This window comes from Scatophagus argus, chromosome 13, assembly GCF_020382885.2.
Source record: "Scatophagus argus isolate fScaArg1 chromosome 13, fScaArg1.pri, whole genome shotgun sequence".
Classification (NCBI taxonomy): domain Eukaryota; kingdom Metazoa; phylum Chordata; class Actinopteri; family Scatophagidae; genus Scatophagus; species Scatophagus argus.
In genome coordinates, this window is record NC_058505.1 from 20,235,547 (window position 1) to 20,250,739 (window position 15,193).

General features: G+C 41.6%; 1 protein-coding gene across 1 annotated transcript; it reads left to right on the plus strand.

Annotated features, from left to right (window-relative positions):
• Window positions 1-9,407: 9,407 nt before the first annotated feature.
• On the plus strand, window positions 9,408-13,052 carry LOC124070040 (serine/threonine-protein kinase pim-2-like). Its single transcript, XM_046409652.1, has 6 exons — window positions 9,408-9,604; window positions 10,626-10,673; window positions 10,851-11,072; window positions 11,456-11,633; window positions 11,763-11,936; window positions 12,031-13,052. The coding sequence occupies exons 1-6, from the start codon at window positions 9,488-9,490 to the stop codon at window positions 12,120-12,122; spliced, it is 831 nt and encodes a 276-aa protein (XP_046265608.1). The 5' UTR covers window positions 9,408-9,487; the 3' UTR covers window positions 12,123-13,052.
• The last annotated feature ends 2,141 nt before the right edge of the window (window positions 13,053-15,193 follow it).

Sequence of the window (15,193 nt, forward strand, 5' to 3'; positions counted from 1 at the left end):
AACAATGCATCTTTTTTCAGGAAGTGTAAATGAAAATGAAAGAAGTGTAAGTGTAAATGTTAAAATCAGCTGAAACAGTGCATTGAAAGAGCTGCTAAATGGTGGCAGGTAAGTTGCACTTTAGACACAGATCAGCTGGAACAGTTATACCACAACAAAGTGACATATAGGTAAGAAACAACTTAGATTATTGCATTAAAATCCTCCACCATAGTTCCACTCCCCAAGAAGCCGAGGATCACTGGACTTAATGGGCACAGACCTGTGGCACTGACATCTATAGTCATGAAGTCATTTGAGCGCCTGGTTCTGTCCCACCTCAAGTCCATCACAACCCCCCTCCTGGACCCCCTGAAGTTTACCTACAGAGCCAACAGGTCTACTTGACTCTGCACTTCATCCTGCGGCATCTGGACTCCCCGGGAACCTATGTTAGGATCTTGTTTGTGGACTTCAGCTCAGCCTTCAATACAATCTGCCCAGCTCTCCTCCAGGACAAGCTGTCCCTGTTGAACGTGCCTGACCCCATCTGCCGGTGGATCACTGACTTCCTGACAGACAGGAAACAGCATGTGAGGCTGGGGAAGAATGTCTCGGACACCCGGACCATCAGCACCGGTACCCCCCAGGGCTGTGTACTTTCCCCTTTGCTCTTCTCCATCTACACCAACTGCTGCACCTCCGGCCACCAGTCTGTCAAGCTGATTAAGTTTGCCGACGACACCACCCTCATCGGTCTCATCTCGGACGGGGGTTGAGTCCGCCTACAGGAGGGAGGTGGACCGTCTGGTGTCCTGGTGCGATAGCAACCACCTGGAGCTGAACGCCCAGAAGACAGTGGAGATGATCATTGACTTTCGGAAAGTGCCTGCTCCATCACTCCCCCTCACCCTGACAGACACCCCCATCTCCATGGTGGACTCCTTCCTCAAGTGGGAGCTGACCATCAGCTCCCTCATTAAAAGGGCCCAGCAGAGGATGTTCTTCCCGCGGCAGCTGAGGAAACTTAAGGTGCCAGTCAAGATGATGGTTCAGTTCTACACAGCCATCTTTGAGTCCATCCTCGCATCCTCCGTCACCGTGTGGTACGCTGGGGCCACCGCCAGGGACAAGCACAGACTGCAGCGTGCTGTGTGTTCTGCTGAGGAGGTGATCGGCCGCAGCCTTCCATCTCTCCGAGACCTGTACATCTCCAGGACTCTGAGGCATGCAGGTCGGATCACAGCTGACCCTTCTCATCCTGGACATGGACTGTTTGAGAAACTCCCTTCAGGCAGGAGGTTACGGTCCATTCGAACCAGAACCTCACACCACAAGAACAGCTCCTTCCCCTCTGCTGTTGGTCTGTTGAACACCAGCTGATTAAAATATCTGCACTTTAGCTACTTCAGTACAGACACTGATCTATGTTCATGTCATGATCCACCTGCTGTCCATTTGCACTGTTTACCTCACCTACTTGCAGTACTTCCACTCTGTACTACCTCACTTTTGTACTACCTCCAGAATCATATTTATTTTACTTATCTTATTTTATTTTGTTTTACCTTATTCTATTTTATTTTATTCTATTATATGTTACTCCTTCTTACGTTCTATGTATGCACCAATCACCAAGACAAATTCCTAGCAATGTGAAACCTCTTCACTTATATGGCAATAAAGACAATTCTGATTAAATGCTGAATTTACATGAAGGCAAGGATGATTACATACCAGTTTCAGCTCACTCAACAACTCTCAAAACTGCACATTTTGTAAGTCTGTGCTAAGATTTAGTCTCTGGCATAAGCGGATCCACATTGCATAATGCAACACACTGACACCAGAATAAAAGTTTAGGCAGTTTAATGATCAAAGTACTCAAAAAATATGCATGATGTTTCCAGAAACACTCAGATACTTAGTTTTGTATTTTGTATTATTTACAATAGCTAGTAGCAAAATTTCCAATAACTCAGCTTACCCCATCTAATTACATTTAGTCATGTTCTTATTTGGACTGAGGTGACTGATGAATTTCACATTTTGCCCTAATAAATTTCCAGTGTAAGATGGAGTGTATTTGATTCACACAGACGTTTTTAATGTGTGTATGGATGAGAGTGCCAGTCATTAAAGGAGGTTTTTAGCAGATTGAGTGGCTGTTTTCTCTTGTCAATGCAGAAGGCAATAATTGCACAAAATAATTGGCGTAATAAATAATGTGTTTTATTGCAAACAAAACCACAGTCCTGTGCTAAAGTCAATCAGCCATGATGTGTGTGTGTAGTATAGAAACACTGAGCGAAGCCTCTTTTTACCCTGTCCACTGCTAGCTATCTTTGGTAACTCCCTTGCTGACTGTAAATGAGCGAGCAGCAGTGCTGGACTCATCCTGAGTTGACTCTGACAACATACAGTTTCCTTTTTCTATCCAACTACTGTGCTCAATTGTCATAGTTTTAGATGAAGCAGAGATTATGTTAGTTTGAGTTAGGGAACGAACATCTGTCACATTCTTCCTCTAAAAATGAAACTGCAGTGAATTTCTAAAAGAATCATTTTTCATTCAGCTGATTGCAAGTGGGATTTTATATATTTATTCATTTTTTTGTGTTGTCACTGGAAGTCATGTATTCAGAGTACTTGAAAGGGTTTCACATAATGTGTTCTGCTAGAGGTGTGAAATTTTTGTGTGTGAAATGTTTTCAGTTTGAGCAAGTGGGACATAAACACTTTGCCTGCAAGCACCACAGACCAAAGGCCCAGGAGGATCCTGGAGTGACACTTGTGTCTAATGACCCTCAGCACAAGGAATCTTTGAGCAGAAAATGCTGTATGCATGTATGTAGTTTCCTAATCAGAAACACAACACTGGTTTTGCGTTCTGAACGAAACGTGTACACTGAGGCGTAAGGGGTTCCTTTCAGAGTTTCATCAGGGTCACATTGTTGATTCTTAAATGTATTTTGTGGGTGTCAGATGCATGCCCCAAACTCTTGTGGTTAGTGCACATAGCTTTTCCTCCTTTGCCGAAAACATCTTTGGTCACAACAAAGGCAATTTTTCCTCGCCACTGTCACCAAGTGCTTGCTCAAGGGGGAATGTTGGGCTCTCTCTATTTACAATTTAATTAAAGAGTTTGGTCTAGACCTGCTCAAATTGGAAAGTGTCATGAGATAACTTTTGTTGTGAATTGGCGCCATATAAATAAATTGAATTGAAATGAATTGAATTTCACAATGGAGAGCGAGGATCGTGTCACATTTTCCGCAAACAGTCAATGTCGGTTTTGAAAATTTTAAAACAGTCCTCCCCCTCTGTTAATCATGCAGTTTTGTGTCGTCTAAATTGCCCTTGAAAAGGCAAAACTGAGTTAGAACCTTCAAATGATTTCTGTTTTACATTACAAAATATGCAGCTTTTTAACTATGAAATGGGCCTTGAAGTCTCAGATTAGAAGCCTCAGATTACAAGAAAATATCGCAGGTTCATGTGGGCAGATCAATAACTATATGCTTATTAAGTAGCTTTGTGACGAAATTAATGACTTACACAACCATTACGTCCACCTTCCATTTTCTCCTCCCTGGTGCCAAACATATTGTTTTCATGTGAGAGAGAAACAGAGAAACAGATTTCATGTCTTTAATGAAGGGTTACTTGTTGTGCTGCTATTCAAAAATAAAGAACAGTGTTTGAAATGATTGGTCTGTTTATTTAGCCAAGGTCCTCTTACTGCTGTGGGCAGGGGAGAAAGAGAGCATGATGGGCCGCTCTGTCGCTCCCAGCATCCGGATCAGCACCTTGGAGAGCGCCTGTCTGAAGCTGCCTTCACATGATAAGAAAAAGTTCCTCTTTGCTCACTGCGAGGTAGGGCGCACAGCATACTGCAGTTGCAGTGGCAAAGTGAAGCGCAGATATAAATCACCAGAAACGCTGGTTTCTTACATCCTTCTGCAACAACAAATCAGAATTTTAATGTAACAAACTGTGACTGACAGCCCCTGTCGCTGTGTCTGAAAACCCCAGAGTTTATATTTTGATTTTTTCCTTCCCATCACTTTTAGACTCTCCTGCCTGTATGTGTTCTGGCTATGCCACACACAGCTCTAATCTCACTGGGAGTGCTTTGAAAGGTCAGCGTCAACCGAGGCCAAAGTTGACATAATTTGAACTTTGAATGCAGTGCACAGAGACAGTTTTGAGGAGTGTACCACACCCTGTGTGGCATACAATTAGTTAGATGCCCATACTCTCCCCAATGGAAAGCAATGGGACAGCCAGTGCAGAGCAGCTTTATTATTAAGGAAGTGTAAAGGCATTCAGTCTCCTGGCAAAGTCCCCACAACTATGCTATATAATGCCTAAAGTTGATGGTTTGTAAGTTCAGTCGGGTTCAGGTGCTTAATTAGCAATTTTTATTTATTTTGTTTTTTTTGCAAGTTGGATGCTGCGGCTTGACCCTCATAACAGGTCAGTTGGCTGCAAGTATTAAAAAACCCTGATCAAACCCTGACCTGCTATCCAGGCTGCAGTTACTGCACTCCGGCTTGTTGTGGGACTTGCAACTGTACTCCCTGTAGTCTTTTCCAACAATAAATGTAAGGGAAAAATATACATCTTTATGAACTGACATTTTGTTTATTCAGTCTATTATCTAACCTCATTTAATAAGGTAAATGAGGCAAGAAGAAAAATAAAACAGCAGAACTCCTACTAAAGGTTGATGACTTAGCAGATCTCATTAGAATTCAAATTTTCTTTTGACTCAAGTGAATTTCAGGTGATTTGGGAATTAAGCTACCTTTAAATCATGCACTTAAATATATTCTATTGTACATGAATGTATTATATTGATTTCAATACAACCAGCCAAAAAATAGAAGCATCACAACCTTTCTGTCTGTTTCACAGTTTGCCATTGAGCCTTAAAACTTTAAAATCCTTTTCCCTCAACCTCATTGCTTCTGTAGATACTGCACACAGATCAGGAAACCACTCATATGAATAGCGTGATGGAAGGCACAGACATACGACTACTTTTTTCATTTGTAGATACTAAAGAGGCATCATGGATTGTCAAAGCAGAGATAGAGGGCAGTATTTAATGTTTTGTTTATGTTCTGTGTAAGTCTATGCTTACAGAACTTTCAGAGACTGATGGAGCTCTTAATGCAAATCAAACAAATATTAGTGAAAGCTCCTGGCAGTGAATAATTTACAGTATTCACTTGTCTATTAGGATAACCTGCAGATTTAGTTTGATTACGTCAGTGCATGGAGGGTTAAGAACTCAATGCAAGGTGACAGGGCCAAGTTAGGACAGCAAAGAAGAAGATCAGCACTGCAACACCAGACAGAATCTATCTTATTATTTGCAGTTCTGAACCAGCTCTAAACCTCTCAGCCACCACCAAAAGCAGAGAAGCTCCTCAGATTTTGGAGCAGGATATTAAAGACAGACCAAAAGACTGACCGACTAGTTTGTGTGTCTAAAAATTGCCATCCTCTTTCAGGGCATTAAACACAGGTCCTGGCTTTGTGCTTCACAGCAGAAGGTAAAAGTGAAGATGCTGTATATTCATCCCAAGAGACATGGATGCTGCTTTCTGTTAAGTCAGGGAGTTCAGTAGCAGCAGACCTAACGGAATGCAAATATTTGATACCACTGTTGATTGTAAAGATGATGTTTGCTGTATTGACTGTATTGCATTGCTGTTTCAGGACCAGACCTCAGCTGGTCTCTGAGCCGCTGATTTGGAACCATCTTGCAGGATGTCACCACAGTCGTTTAACTACTTGCATCTGGCCAAGCTCCTGGCATCAATGCACTGCACTGACTGGGCTGGTAGCAAGTACCCATGTGCTCCATCACCATAACATGGTAACATAGATATTTTCTGAAGGTTAAAGCACTGGTATGACAATTTTATTGTGCAGCTATTATTGTACTCTTACAACTGTATTACTAGGACATAATTCACATAATTTTTTTTCTGATAGATGAAGAAATCCACCGACACAGCATATTTTATGTTGGCCAAAGTGTATATATATATATAGGGTATGACTAATTATTTAAAAATACTGCATTTAAACAAAACAATTTATTTCAGAGGGGACCTGCTGTACAAGGGTATTGTGGAGTTGGCTGACAACAATATTGTTTGGATTTTAGCAACTAATTTTTAAACATGCTGTGGTGAAAGAACGAAAATGTACTTGGAGATGTGGCCCATGTATTTCAACGAAGGAGAATGAGAAAGAAATCGAAAAAATGTTGATTTCAAAGATTATGAGGTGTACTTTAATAGCAAACAGCAGCTAGAAGCGTGCTTTTTGTGACCCAAAAAACACATTTGAGACGTTTTATCACATGACAATCATTTACTCGCCATTTTGGCATAGTCTAGCAAGATTTACTCAGTTAAAAATCTACCCACATCTGGCTCTTAATGGATGTAAATTTCCTTGTCCATGTGAAATATGTTTCCTGTTTGGCCTCATGATGGCACCTGGTGTGTCAGGTGTCATGGTTATTGCAGAAAAGCATGTTCGTGCTGTTGATGGCAGTAGCTCTGTCATCTGCATGACATTATGTCATACATGACTCAGATCATTTAAAAGTAAAATCGGAGCTTGAGAATGAAAACTATATATCTTAGCATGAGCTTTGAACGAGATAACAGACAATAATGAGACAAGAGAACAGAGGACTGATAAGGTAGTCTTTACTGGTTCTGCCGTGCCTTGAACTTACTACTGTAAACCTGCAAGCAATTTAGAGTTGGACAGAAAATGTGGCTTGTTAAGCGCTGTGGCCATGGGTAGAGGAAAGGAAAACCTGATGTTCAAAAGCTGATGAATACTTAAAAACTTTGGCTCTTAAGAAACAGAGCTTCAGCTGGGAAACTTCCACAGAAACACTGAAGATGCCAAATCTGTCCATCCGTACTTGACTGCCACTTGGTGGAGAGGTAAGCGCAATGTGCACAGCCATGTTGCAATGGCCATAAGCGAGTGACTTTGATTTGGGTTACCTGTAATAGGGTGGGTAACTCTATGAAAAGATACAATTATTTACATGTAGAGGAGAAGAGAAGTGAAAGCCAGGGAATATGTGAAAATATATCTAGCTGTGTGATCCAGTGTTTTTGGAGATTGAGCCATATCAGGAACATTCTGGACACCTCAGCCTCTTCGGCACTTGTTTTAAACTCTTAGATATTTTTGTGAATGCCTAGAAGAAGTATCAAGTACCAGGAAAGGCAATGAAAGCTCTGAGGCCTTGTTGTGACAAGTTTTCATTTTCCAGATTATTTGTTTATCTTTATTTAAACAGGGATGGTCAATTGAGAGCAGTATCTTTTTCCATGCATAAATGTCTCCTGCTTTCCTACATAGCATGATTAAGCTTTTTAAAACATAAAATCACAATTCTCAGAATCATGTCAAAATATGATTAGACATAGCAGAGACATCAGTATGACCTCTCAGTCATCAGTTATGCCTATAGAGACTCTGTGTGTGCCTGCATTTTCTTCATATTGTTATTTCACAGTGTCAGAGACATTTCTGAGCATCAGTCTGTGGGCTTGTAGCCCCCAGCCAGTAACAGTGTGCAGGGTGTGAGGTCAGACTGTAGGCTATAGGCCCTATCTGTCTCATGGCTGTATAAAGAGCTGCAGGTCTGTGTGTTTGATTGGTGTGTGAATTCACTTAAAACACAGCAATGTGGTTTATTTGTGCTGTAGAACACAAATACATGAAACAATCAGAAAATAATATTTCATTTATCTGATTTACTGCTTTGTCGTGACTAACACCACTGTACACTTTAAATATGAAATGTCTGTCATCATGAGAGGACCAGTGAGTGTGGTGGATAACAGCAGGTAACTGAGGTTAATCATTACTGTGACCATAAAGATGGCACAGTCTGTGTGGGACTGAATTAATCACCTGACCTCTGAAAAATATCTATGAATATAATATTATATATATATGTAAAGTCAAATAGTTAAATAGTTAAAAAAAAAAAAAAGAATCTTGTGTGATGGAACTTCAGAATGCTAGTTTGCACACTCTTGGTTCTTTACCTTTCATCTGACTTTGATGTGTCATCACATTCTGAACAGAACAGTGTGCTCTCCAACAGATCTGAGATTCACTCGGTATCAGTACACACTCTCCAGGTTATCTGCACGTGTTTACAGTACAACTCATCTGAAACTTCCATTAATTCGACGATTTCTCCTGAGTTCACCCAACATTTGATGACTCTGACCTCCAGAACAGATTCAGGTAGGTGCAAAGTGTTTCCAGTTACAGCTCATAGTCTTGTTGTTGTGTGTTTGCTCAAATCCTGGACACTAATCTTTAATGTGCTGTGACTAACTGATGCAAGTTTAAAATTATAATTGTGGGCCCAGTTGGTCTTTGTAGTCCAGTGTGACACCAGCGTCATTTTAGGCAAAACCTCGTAGGCTTACTTCTCAGATAAGTTTCAATATAAGATCTGTTTTTGTAACAGAGAGGTTCTTTAGGTTTTGTTCAAAGTACAAACCTTTTCAGACATGAGATCTTTAAATTCATCTATCTGTCCAAGTAGCAGCTTTTTGGCATTTAAAAGGAGCAACATTTTGCACAAAGTAGGTGAATGGGGCTGAAGTTTTAATTAAATCCATAATATGCTTATTTCCTTTCTGGCCAATACTGACGTAATCTGTCACATCCATCACAAATGAAGTTTATTCTATGATCCTTATGTTGAGTCAGTCTGAATACATGACCATCGCAGTTCATGTTTAAGTCGCTGCTTTATTTTTAAAACGTACTGCAGTCAAAACAGATTATTTCTCATTTTAGAGAACAACATGCAGGCAGATCGTGAGATGAGTGTTGTTGCGGGGTCACCCAGGACAGGTGACAACTGTAGCAATGTTCACGAGGATGTCAGCGTGAGAAAGAGGAGGGCTAGTGATGATGGCAGGATGCCCGACAAAAGGATGAGGTGCAGTAACCTCACCAACCCTTCTGAACACAGTGATGTGTCAGTAAAGGACAGAATCAGTCAGAGGGGAAAGAGGAAGATCAGTGTAGATGCCAGACCTCCTGAAAAGAAGAGAAGGTGTAGCATCAGAAACAGCTCCAACTCTGACCCCAGTGTAATAGCTGTGGTGGAGCCCAAAACAGAAACAAACAAGAGAAAGGCCAGCGACGATGATGAGGCACCTGAGAAGAAAACCAGTCGTAGTGACAGTGGAGTGTCCTGGTTCCCTCTGCTCAGTGATACTGAATCCTCCTCTTCATCAGCAGAAGGAGACATCACCTACAACACCAGCAACGCCTCATCCGAGGAGGAGAGAATCTTTGAGTTGGCCTCCTCACTAAACGCAAGCAGAGGTAAGCAGACAGTGGGGAACAAAATGACAGAACAACAATAGGAGTGAAAGTATTCATGTTAAAAGTATCAAAAAATAAGTAAAGAATTCAGAAGAAAATGTCTGTCTGTGTGTTTTCAGCTAATTTCGTGAACAAGTACTGCGAGTTGGATCCGATCGGCAAGGGAGGCTTCGGCTCAGTGCGCGCTGGCTTCCGTAAAGCAGACCATCAACCAGTAAGTCTTACAAACACACGCTCACACACACTGCAACATTCACTGATCCTCAGGATGTATCAGCTATAGACAGTGTACTGTACGTGCTGAGCTGAGTTTCCCAGTCTAAAAAATGGGCACACTCCACTTGATGACAAAAGTCCATCTGTATGTAATCTTAAGAGAAAAGGACCATGCTGCTTACTTGATGAATTACTGTATTACTTCATGGCTTCATGGTCTCAATTGCAAGGTCCAGGTCTTATCAATACAACATGCTCAATATATAAGTTGTAGTCCCGTTTACCTGAAATAGACGATAAAGTGTAGTTTTGTGCCTTAATGTCTGGGTTTTGGTTAAATCTGCTTTCACTAGCCAGACATCCACTAACTGCTAATTAAAACTAATTCATTTCTGGGGAAAATACAAAATGACATGAAATGCAGGAGATGCTTTCTTTCTTTGATTCTGGCTCTCCATTGACTCAATGAGCTTCGGGGAGCCGCACTAGTCAGCTTCTCTGTGCTTCTTCTGCCGTGTGCCAGACAGACTCTGAGTGAGGAACACACTCGTCTCGCATAATCACACTTACTTTTACACTGAGTTGTGTCTCTGTGGTACCTCTGCAAAAAGGGTCACACTCTGTGGTTAGCTTGCCTGCTTTCAGCCCAAGCTAGCTTGAGTTTTAGCTCATCCTTCTCCTGCTTACACAGTTTTTAAATTTGTTCAGTCGCAGTAACTTTTAATGACGTGACTAAACTTAATTTACATTTGACTCTGAGGAGCAGGTGTTCCCACACTGAGCTTTGTTTCTCTGTGCATCACTTTTTTATGGCAGATGATAATATAGCAGAGTGTGTGCGTGTGTGTGTGTGTGTGTGTGTGTGTGTGTGTGTGTGTGTGTGGTGGGGAGGACCTGTACACCTACATGTGTAATTGGTCACTTCTCTTTGGCTAACCAAGATTGCGCTCTGCAAACCAATGTGTGATGTCATGGTGGGTTTACACACAAACTAAACCATTTGAATTTCTGTCTTGCAGGTTGCCATCAAGCACATTCCCATCAGGGCTGTGAGATTAGAAAAAGTTGTAAGTAATTTGATCAGATGATGAACACCAGCTGATGTACTTAAAACAAAATGTGAACGTTAAATGTGTCTTTGCTATACTGTGAATGAGCTGCACATGTTTTATCTCTGTGTCTGAAACATTCGGTGTTGGAATTTATTACAAGTCATTGGCATGCAAGCATTTTTTTTTCTTTAGAAATGCAATGGGAAGGTGTTCGACATCGTTCTGGAGGTGGCACTCATGCTGAAAGCCACAGGTCTACCAGGATCCATTGGACAATCCACTGCTGTGTCTCTTCTGGACTGGTATGATCTGGGCCACGAGATAATACTGGTCATGGAAAGACCGGAGAACTGCATGGACCTCCTCAGCTACCTAAAATCTCGTGGAGGATACCTGGATGAACATGAGGCAAAGGTATGGACGCTGGGCGGAGAATATTTCTGTATGGGTGTGTGTGTGTGTGTGTGTGTGCTGCCAAACTCCAGACTTGATAAAACGTCATGAGTGTCCACTAAACATTTTTTTTCTGCACACCTGCCATCAGCTCGTTTGATTTGGTTTAAACACTACAAGAGCAGCAATCCACTGATTTCAGTTATTCCATTCAAATGAAATGATTTTCTTTCTGAGAATTTTATCCATTTATTTATTAAATGTTTGTTTAACTGGGTCTTTACAAGAAGATCAAAGTTCGTAAAGACAACTAATACAGAACTTACATTGCTGCCATATTTTTCATTGTGTTGTTCAAGAGATACATTTTTCCTGACCTTCTCTTCTCATTCTGTCTCTCTCAGATGATCCTGAGACAGCTGGTGGACGCAGCCATCGACATGCACTCAAAGGGTGTCTTTCACCGGGACATCAAGTTACAAAACGTCCTGGTGCAGTTGAACGGTGGAGAACCCAAAGTGCGTATCATCGACTTCGGCTGTGGCAGCTTCTCCACTGAGGCGTCTTTCACTACTTTTTGTGGTATGATATCTGGCTTGTGCTCTTCAGTCATTTGCCAATCTCTGAAATAATGATTTTCATGTTTAAACAAAGATTCTCATCATCCCTTCCTGTCTTTTCCCTCCATTGCTCTGCTGATGTGTGTACTAGGTACCCGTGCATACTTCCCTCCCGAGTGGTTTGACTGTGAGAAATACAGGGCCTGTCCCACCACTGTTTGGCAGCTTGGAGCGCTATTTTATACATTGCTGTGTGGACATAGGACCTTTAGCACCATGAGCTTCATGAGCAAACACGTTCAGTTCGACAGAGCACTGTCCAATGGTGAGAAACACACGGACAACACCAGATCTTTCATCTTTTTTCACTGAATCACTTTCCACTAAAACCTTTCATTCCATTTTTTCTCGTTTCCCAGAGGTCAAGATCTTGGTGTATATGTGTCTGACCAGAGACCCTGAGTTGCGAGCCACTCTGAAGGAGCTACAGATGCGCTCTGCGCTCAACTAAGTATCCGCATAGTCTCACTGCAGGACACACAGCAGTGTTGATTATGACATGTCATGACGTAGTCCTGTAATGTCCATTGTTTGCTCTGAATTCTGTTACCTCTCTGTCTCTTCCAGCTGCAGGACAAACCTTGGAGCCCACCTCACAACTGTCAGCTGTGTGCCCTGCTGGATCCTCCCACCCACATGAAGAAACCTGGACAGAAAGAAAAGGACAACACAAATGAAAATATTCATTTCTACAATACGGATACTGGAATTTTCCCCATCTCGATGTCCTGTGTAAGGCCCAGCCGTCTGTGTAGAGGGGATCTCTCTTTGAATTGCCTCTTCCGAGGTTTCTTCCCAATTTCCATACCTGCTGAGGATTTTGGGGAGTTGTTCCTCGTCTTCTCAGAGAGCTTGGGCTGGGTCAGGAACCAGTGGTGTTGTTGGACTGAAAACACCAGAGGTGGGACTAAATCACGTCTTGGAAGTCACAAGAAAGAATGTCTCAAGTTATTGCACTCATGTCCCAGGTCAAGAAAGCCAAGTCAAGTCAACTTTGATTTTACGGTACTGAAAAACTCGTAATGGACTGTTCAATTTGTCATGTGCAACCTCAACTGTCAAATAAAGTAAGAAGCTTCTCCATCACTGATTGTAATTTTTGAAGAGCACTATTTTCACTGCAGTCTAAAATCATCACATTTGTGACCTGAGTCTGACTCAGTTTCAAGTTATGTGACCTGAGGGCACATCTCTGAAGAACACTGTATCTGATGTTGTACTGTACTGCAAATAAATGAATCATCATTTGACCTGCTGCAATGGTCTGAATTTTCCCCAAAATATTCAGGTAAAACATCAGTGCTTTAAGGTGATGAATGGTATACAGATGACTCATTTGTGGGATGCTTACATTTACATGTAGGACTTGCAAAATACAAAGATTGTAAAGAAGAGGACACAGCTCGATGATTTACAATTTTTGTAACTTCTAATTCTGATTCATTATACTCATGCAGAAAGAAAAATGCATTGTCAGCACTTCTTGCTCAGCATATTTATAGTATGTGAAAAAACATACATCTTGAGAGACAAATGGGACAAGTATGACCTTACAGGTTCCTAATTCAAAGTGCTTCTGATGGAAAGTGACTGAATGTCAGCAAAAATTCTTAATTACCCACAGAACAGGTGTAACCCGCATCTAAGTGCTTTATATGCCTATGCCTACCATAATACGTGTGAACTGGCAAATGCAAGTAAAGAATCCATATATCGTATTATATATTTTTTGTATTATCACACTGGGTGTACACGTTACAAACACAAAATTGAAAGAAGATCAGATTGAGATTGGGGGGGGGGCTAACTTAGAGGGAACATGCCTGACTGAATATATTAGCTCATAGAGATGAACATGAACCAAAACATCCAAAAACATTAAAAATAAAAATTACAACAACAATATAGGGATAAAATGTCAATGTGACAATGTGCCTCTTTAAAATGAAATCACTTGAATTTTCTGCAACATGATGTGTCCTTACCGTGATGAGGCCACAGCTTTTAACGGAATGGCAGTTTGCGGTACATCACTTTCTCAGCAGAGCCAATGATACACTGCAGTCTACACTTGTCCTTTGCAGTGGTGGCACCATACCAGATGGTGATGGAGGGATTATGATGTACTGAGTAATGGCAGTGTAGGAGCGCAACAACACTGACGTTGGCAGGTACAACTTCTTCGGCTGCTGCCCAAAGCACATGTGCTGCTGTGCTTTCTTAGAGATGGAGCTGATCATGAGGTCTTGGCTGAAGATGGTGATGGAGGAGGTGATGATGGACTCAGTAATGGCTGTGTTGGAGTGCGTCATAACTGACCTTGGATGAAGATGTTGTTCAGGTAGCTGAAGGACTCCACGATATCAACAGAGGAGTTACAGGGGGTAGAACCAGGTCTTGCATGTAAAAATAATCAAAAGGAAACACACATTTAAAACTTTAAATATGACATCTTAGTAACAAATTCTGAACGCAAAATCCATCCTCTCTATCACCAGTGGCTGATAAAAACACACCAGTGTGCACATGGATCAAAAGGAACAAATTAATTCACTTAAAAACCACACTGAATGGATGGAAAGCAGTGGTTAAAGTTCCATCATATATGAGACTTACTGGTGCTTTATTATCTAACCTTGTCATGCCCTTTTAAGTATATTTATACAAAGATTTTGTTTTTGGTGGAAAAAAGTACACATTTTATTTTGCAGAGTTTGATTTAGAAATTTCATTTAAATTGAAAACATAACAAAACATAACTAAAGTGAAATTATGTTCAAAAGGAAAGTGTGTGGCAGTAACTGCAAAGACCCTGTATATACCTGTATTTTCTTCTTATTATCATTTTTTCTGTGTTGGTGATGTTTCTGGGTGTCAGACTTTGGTCTTGGCCTTGTAGCTTCCAGCTAATAACTGTGAGGAGGGTGCGAGGTTGGATTATAGACTAAAAATGTAGAGATCAAATGACATCCGTGCACGTCACCAGAGCCCTTTTACCGGAGCACGTGCCACAGTACTTATGTGCTGTAGCCCTGTTGCGTTCGCTAGGTTGCGGGTGAGACACGGGAAAGCCACGGGTGATTAGGTGATTAGTGGTAGCAGGTGAGCAAGTGGGAGGTTCACTTACCTGGCTGAAGCATGGGCCAGTAAACAGTTGAAACGTAATAGTAGTAATCCAATAGCGGCAAACTAGAATCCGGTAATGAACGAGCACGAGCTATAAGAGGGTACGAGCACTAGTTTGGCATGTTGTCTCGTCAGGAGAGATGCGCCACCGGTAAGCTGCTGTTTACATTGTTTCAACTGCGGTTTCAGTTTGTCTGTTGTTTGTGTTGCCGCTGTGCTGCCGTGATGCGGTTCATGTGCTGGACAACTGTTACTTTGGTCACGCTGATAAAACATTCTTAGCGGTCTGTTGATTAACGTTGCCGGTTTCATAATCCGTGTCTGTTTGAATTGTAGCGCTTTCACCGTCACATGAGTACACTTCCTATTTTGCGGTGCTGGGTGGGTGACGTAGTT

Excerpts from the sequence above, each read along its gene's own strand:
- LOC124070040 (XM_046409652.1), top strand. The coding sequence starts at position 9,488 with ATGTCTGTCTGTGTGTTTTCAGCTAATTTCGTGAACAAGTACTGCGAG. Across the intron at positions 10,674-10,850 it reads CTGTGAGATTAGAAAAAGTT|AAATGCAATGGGAAGGTGTT; the intron begins GTAAGTAATTTG and ends TTTTTTCTTTAG. Across the intron at positions 11,634-11,762 it reads GTCTTTCACTACTTTTTGTG|GTACCCGTGCATACTTCCCT; the intron begins GTATGATATCTG and ends TGTGTGTACTAG.